Raw genomic sequence first — 7,085 nt, forward strand, 5'->3', positions numbered from 1 at the left:
ATAGGGTGGCACAGCTCCTTGCAGATAAAAAAAGTCATTTAATTTTTCCTCTGTAATATAATTGCAGTTGCCTGCCAGTGTGTGTCAGGCCCACAGTCTGTGCCCACTGCCAGTGCCCACCACTCATATAGGGTGGCACAACACCTTGCAGATAAAAAAGGTCATAACATTTTTCCTCTGTAATATAATTGCAGTTGCCTGCCAGTGTGTGTCAGGCCCACAGACTGTACTGTGCCCACTGCCCACCACTCATATAGGGTGGCACAGCTCCTTGCAGATAAAAAAGTCATAACATTTTTCCTCTGTAATATAATTGCAGTTGCCTGCCAGTGTGTGTCAGGCCCACAGACTGTACTGTGCCCACTGCCCACCACTCATATAGGGTGGCACAGCACCTTGCAGATAAAAAAGTCATAAAATTTTTCCTCTGTAATATAATTGCAGTTGCCTGCCAGTGAGTGTCAGGCCCACAGACTGTACTGTGCCAACTGCCCACCACTCATATCGGGTGGCACAGCACCTTGCAGATAAAAAAGTCATGACATTTTTCCTCTGTAATATAATTGCATGATTTTCCTATTTTATGACGTAAAGTCATGATTTTATTAAAGACACGGAGGCGAGTATTGCTTTTCTCCTTCTTTACTGAAACCAACAGCAGCAAAGAATTAGCATAAAAAATTAAGGACAACCCCAAACAACCCCTCCCAATAGATAGTCCATAAATAGGTCCTCTTCTGTCATCTCTTCCTCTTTCTTTGATGTGGACCACTTGAACACCGGACCGAACATCTTGTAACCGAAACTCCAAACGGAAACACAACCCGAGAACTGGAACCAAAGCTCAACCGAAACCACGGCCAACTGGTCCTAAGAAAGTCCTGGCAACCTCACAAGGTATGTAGGTATGTATCGGGAGTCAACCTATGGAAAGAAAAATATGATAATACGAGGAATTCCAAGAATTTAAAGACTTACCAAACATGTGGGAAACAAATATCAGTCATAAATAACACAATAAATAACATAATGCAAACATCTGGTTATCTGCCATAAATAACATATAAGCAAAATAACAGGGAGGGAACAATTAGGGTGGGCAATACTCGCCTCCGTGTCTTTAATAAAATCATGACTTTACGTCATAAAATAGGAAAATCATGCAATTTTATAACAAGACACGGAGGCTTCGTATTGGAAGTTTAAAGCGACGAAATCACAGTAGAAAAAGCATGTGGAGGTGGTCTGAAATAAAATTCCCTAAACGTAGAAGCTCTAGACCAATCAGCTAAACGTAAGACATCTTCCAGAAGGGCACCCGCAACGGTCATGGAGGTAGCCGAAGCTCCCCTCACCGAATGAGCCGTGAATACCGACGTATCAACTCCAGCCAGAGAAAGAATCCACTTAACCCAGCGGGAAAGAGTGACACTAGCAACCGGAAGAAAGGGTTTGCGGAAAGAAATGAACAATTGCGGGTTAGAAGGGACACGCAAGGAAGTAGTGCAGTCCAAGTATTCTTTCAAACATTGCACAGGGCACAGGGCTGGGTTATCTGGAAAGGCCGGGTAAGATACCGATTGAATATTAGTTTTTGTGCGGCGAGAAATATTAAACAAGACACCGCTAGGAATAAAAGAGAGAGCATCGAAATCCAAAGCTCTTACATCTGAAACTCTCTTGCATGAGATCAAACACAGCAGGGTGACCAGTTTCGCCGAGAGTTGTCGTAGAGTCAAAGAAGAATTGAGGGGCCAACCAGAGAAAAATTGAAGGACCAACGTAACATCCCAAGAACTAGAGAAACGGGGTCTAGGAGGACGAGATAACCGAGAACCCCTTAGAAGACGACACACCAAAGGATGTTGCCCCGCCGGGCAACCCGCAAAACTTTGGTGTCGAGAAGATATGGCTGAACGGAAAAGGTTAATGGACCTATAAGCTTTGCCCTCATCATAAAGCGACGTCAAAAACTCGAGCATGTCAGTCACAGGAGCCGAAGAGGGATCCAGATTCCGCCCCACGCACCAGTCAGACCAACGCTTCCAGGCTGATTGATAAGCGCGTCGGGTGCCAGGGGCCCACGCGTTCTCCAGAAGGGTACGAGCCGATCCCAATAAGCCTGTGACGCCCCAGCATTCCCTGAGACTCTGCACACGAGTAGGCGAAGAGAGCCGTCCGTCACCAGCGGATGAAGTTGGTCCAGAGGTCCGAGAAGAAGATCTGGAAACGATGGAAGAAGACGGGGGTCCTCCACTAAAAGTTCCAGGAGTTGAGGGAACCATGATTGGGCTTGCCAAAAGGGAACTATCAGCACCAAGTCCGCGAGTTGGCGACGGACCTGAGACAGCACTCGCGGGATGAGCGCAAAAGGGGGGAACGCGTAGGCTAGTTGACCCGACCAATCTTGAAGAAGGGTGTCCACGGCTACCGACAGAGGATCCGGTCTCCAACTGTAGAAGTGCGGGAGCTGGGCGTTCCAACGTGAAGCAAACAGATCCATAGAGAGAGGTCCCCAAATCGATGTGATGGATGAGAATACCGCTGGATCTAATTTCCAGTCGCTGAAGTCCGATGAGTGACGAGAACTCCAGTCCGCGAAAGTATTGTGTAGCCCTGGGATGTATTCCGCGACCACTGTAAAGCCTCTGTCTAGGCAAAAGGACCAGAATTCCTTCGCTAGATGGGTTAGGATTGACGAGTGGGTGCCCCCCATGGCGTTGACATACCGTACGGCCGACACGTTGTCCATCCTGAGCCTGATACACGCCGAAATCCTGTCGCTGGTGAAGCTGTGGATGGCGAAGGAGCCCGCCAACAGTTCCAGAGCGTTTATGTGGAGGTGAGATTCGTTGCCTGACCATGGTCCTCCGGTGGAAACCCCGTTGCAGTATGCACCCCAGCCAAGAAGACTGGCGTCCGACTCCACGATCAGATCCGGTTGAGGTCCCACGATGGCCTTGCCATTCCACGCGTCGAGATCCACCACGTGAGTTCGTCCCTCGTCTCGCGATCCAACGTCACCATGTCCGCATAGGATGCACCCGCTTGCAAATGGGCGATCTTCAGTCGTTGCAATGCTCGGTAATAAAGGGGAGCTGGAAAAATCGCCTGAATCGACGAGGATAGAAGGCCGATAATGCGTGCCAGGTGACGCAGGGACATCTGAGGAAGTCTCAGGACGTGACGAAGTTCCTTGCATATAGATCTGATTTTGGATCCAGGGAGGCATAGGGTCTGTTCGGTGGAGTTCACCACAAAACCCAGGAATTCCATCGATCTCGAAGGATGTAGGCAGGACTTCTCGGTGTTGATGACGAATCCAAGACCTGTAATAAGAGACATCGCAGCTTGTAGGTGGGTTAAGAGCTCCAATGGGGATTGAGCCATGAAGAGGATATCGTCTAGGTAAATCACAAGACGGATACCTTGACTGCGAAGGCAAGCCACCACTGGTCTCATCAACTTGGTGAAACACCAGGGGGCTGACGATAGGCCAAACGGGAGGCACGTGAACTGCCATAGGAGGTCGTGCCAGTAAAACTGGAGGAGCGTTCTGGACTGAGGAGACACCAGAACCGTCAGATAGGCATCTTTCAGGTCCAATTTCACCATCCAGTCCCCTGGTAGTAGAAGGTCCCTGAGCAAATGAATCCCTTCCATTTTGAAATGGCGGTAACATACAAATTTGTTCAGATTCCGTAAGTTTATTACTGGACGGAATTGACCTCCCTTCTTTTCTACCAAAAACATATTGCTGATCACCCCCAAAGAGTGAGGAGGTGCTCTCTCTATTGCTCCTTTGTCCGCAAGGGAACGGAGCTCCCGGTCCAGGCAAGACCGGGACGATCTCGAGAGTATTAGCGGATGAGGGTCTGGGAGTGACAGGTGAGAAACCACAAGATCTATTCGAAACCCTTGGACTGTGGTTAGTACCCACGGATCGGAGGTAACCCGGTTCCAAGCGGGTAAAAAATGTTGGAGCCTGACCCCGATGCAAGGGTTGGAAGAAACACACAGGTTTTGAGGACTTACCCAGTGGACGTCTGGATCCAAGGTTGCCTCTGAATCCTCTGGAGCGAAACTGCTGACCCCTGGATGGGAAGAAGGAAGATTGTTGCCTTTGTTCTTGGAACGATGGTCTTTGGTTATAGGGACCTCGAGCGTTTCCACGCGTCTGGAAGTGGACACGGCCGGACAGTCGGCCCCTAAAACTGCCGGCCCTATTAGAGACACGCCCGTGGAATACTCTACGCATGGAGCTCTGAGCTTTATCAAGCGCAGTAAATGCTCCCACAAATTTACCTAAGTCTTTGATAAAACTATCACCAAAGAGGAGCCCCTGGGCCTCCTTACCCGTCTCCGTTAGGGCCATGTTAGTAAGTTTGGGCTCAATCTTCATGAGCAATGCCTTCCTACGTTCAATGGATAACGAGGAATTAACGTTTCCTATTAAACAAATGGCGCGTTGCGCCCAGCCACTAAGCTCTTCTGGGTCTATGGCCGTACCCTCAATTCTGGCAGTTTCTGCCAGCTCAAAAAATTTTGTCATGGGTCCTAGACTGTCTAAGAGCTTGTCTTGGCAAGCCCTAAGAGCGGAGTCTAGGCCCTTACGGGGGTTAAAACCCGACTTAGAAAGGAACTGGATCATCTTAGGATCCACATTGGGCGTCTCACCCACCTTATTCGGGATTAAGGGACGGGGGTGTGGCGAAACCAACCTTGCCACTGGGCTTTGGAGAGGACTGGCTGCTGGCCTCTTGCCCCAGGATTATGGGCCCTATCATCAGCCCATGCAAAACTTAAGCTCCATGGCAATTGAACTGTATGTGTGTGGTCTGAGCGCCATTCAATAATATGCGCTCAGACCTAAGCTATCTGGGGATATGTTGCATGTCTTTATTTTATGTAGTAAATGTAACCTTGTGTATTTTATTGTATTTTATGTCTTTTTGCAACCATGTGCTCAATGGAGTCTGCCTCTATCCCTGGATATAATTTGATTATTTTCCCATTGTCTCCAGGAAAGAGGGCTCTGTAAAACTGGTTTGAGCCAGATAGCCATGTGCCAGCCAGGGCCCAAAAGATATTTTACTAACTTTTGAACCCCTGGTCTGATTCATGCTATTTTTTAATATGTTGTTCCCCTGAATGGATTGATTGCGAATATGTAATTTTTATGTGAATGTGATGTATGGTTTTAGAGTTATGAAAGTTGGGTAGAAAGTATGTTTAACTGTATGTATAATTGAGTCTCCTCTCAGGATAAGGGGAGGGAATATGCTGGGTGTGTTTCTATTGTCCCATTGTGTGTTTAAAATGGTGATGTCTGTTCTGTTGTCCTCACATGTGTATTGGTGATCTCCTTTTGTCCTCAGAGATAATTGGATTGCTCTTCAGGTTGTCTGGACAGAGAGGAGGAAACCATGATGCATTGTGGGGATATGTTGTCCTATGTTACAGTCTTCATTCTGGTCCTCTGGGGGCGTGAACGATTGGTTGCTGTAGTTACATTGTATGTCTTGTTAATTACTGATTGGTTGTATTTCAAACCCCTGTGGGCAGTACTATGTTTGTTTTTTGTGAATAAAAGAGGCTGTACTTCAAGTACAGTCAGACCACTGCTTGACCCTCAAAACGGAGCCTTGTCTCGTTATTGGGGGGATTCACTGTATGCTGTTAGAAGACCGATTGCCAGGATTGTATGCTTTTCCTGTTCGTCTGCTAGCAGCTATTCGTGAGGTTCCAGTTTGGAGTGCTACTTTGTATCCAGTTCGGGAGGTTGGTGTCCTGCAGTAGCTGTGCCTGTCTCTCAGAAAGGGGCTTATCGCCTAAACGGATTTTAACCCCTTGTCTGCTGAAACGGTCCGTTACAGGGGGCATTCAGCCTTTAATTTATTCCTGGTTTCCTTGGAGAGAGGTTTTCTCACCCTATTCTCCAGGTATTGTGCCACATGTGGAATAGGTACCCATTCGGCCGACCTTGGATGGTGAAGGCTGTCTGGATCAAACAGGGGTTCGCCCTGCGGATCAATAAGGGAACTGGATCCTGGAGGATTAGCATCCGGAACCATACTAGAAGGGGGATGAAGTGGAGGTGAAAACCCTTCTAATTCGTCAGCCACCCGGACCCCTTAGAGGTCTACATCAGAGGCATACTGATCCTCACTAAAAACCTCCTCATCAGACTCAATTTCAGAGTCAGAGCTGAGTTCGGGACGGGCCCGAGCAGACTTCCAGGGGCGCGCTTTTTCCGCCTGGCGCGGGCAGGCTCTCTTGCGTGACCTATGCACGCCGTCTTTTGATGGAGCTAAGCCATCATTACAGTCAATTCTGGAGGTAGCTGGGGTAATATCGACAGATGGGGTGGTGACAGGGTTTTGTGCCTTAAGTGCCTGGGAAATAGACTGTGATATCATGGAAGATACATTACCAATGGCATTAGCGATTGCTACAGCTATAGACTGCTGCAAATCTACCCCATGTGGTTCAGCATGGCTGATATTAGAAACTGTAGGGCGCAGGGCAGATGTAGTGGAGGGATCCCCAAGTACAGAGGGCACATCGGTAGGAAGGAACATGATAAAGGAGTTAGTCACTCCTGAGAGAGGCAGAGAATAAAGCGAACAACACCTAACTATGTTCAGGGCAGGCAGGAGCAGACGACAACCGTGTCCAGCGCTGAGTTAAGATGGTGCCGACGGAACAAGGGGGCGGAGGAACTCCGATACGCCCCCTTACACCCAGTATGAAAAAGGTGTACTAAAATGGCTGCCGAGATGACCAATCTCGGCGCCGCAAGTGTACCCGGGTGCAGGAAGATGGCGGCCGAGAATCCCGCGCGACGCGCGCGCCCCGCCCTCTTCCGCAACTGCCCCCGAAGTCCCGCGAGATGCGAGACTTCGGGCGGCAAGAAGCGCGAACGGCTAGCCGAACTGGGGAATGGCGACTGAAGTAAGTGGAGAGGGGGGGGGGAAGGGGAGACCGGACCGGAGGTGTACGAAACAAAGAGTTAAGCTTGCCGGCGATGCGGCGCAATGAAATTAATAAGACCTGGGTGGAAAAAGGTCACAAACAAAACTAAG

The 7,085-nt window shown here is 48.9% G+C and overlaps 1 protein-coding gene across 1 annotated transcript; it reads right to left on the minus strand.

Moving 5' to 3' along the window:
• Positions 1–870: 870 nt before the first annotated feature.
• Positions 871–6,413, minus strand: LOC120999096. The gene is made up of 4 exons (XM_040429968.1): positions 5,880–6,413; positions 4,682–4,705; positions 2,186–4,651; positions 871–924 (listed from the first exon to the last, which is right to left on the minus strand). The coding sequence occupies exons 1-4, from the start codon at positions 6,072–6,074 to the stop codon at positions 871–873; spliced, it is 2,739 nt and encodes a 912-aa protein (XP_040285902.1). The 5' UTR covers positions 6,075–6,413.
• Between the last annotated feature and the right edge of the window lie 672 nt (positions 6,414–7,085).

The sequence above is a fragment of the Bufo bufo genome, chromosome 4 (assembly GCF_905171765.1).
Source record: "Bufo bufo chromosome 4, aBufBuf1.1, whole genome shotgun sequence".
Taxonomy (NCBI): Eukaryota; Metazoa; Chordata; class Amphibia; order Anura; family Bufonidae; genus Bufo; species Bufo bufo.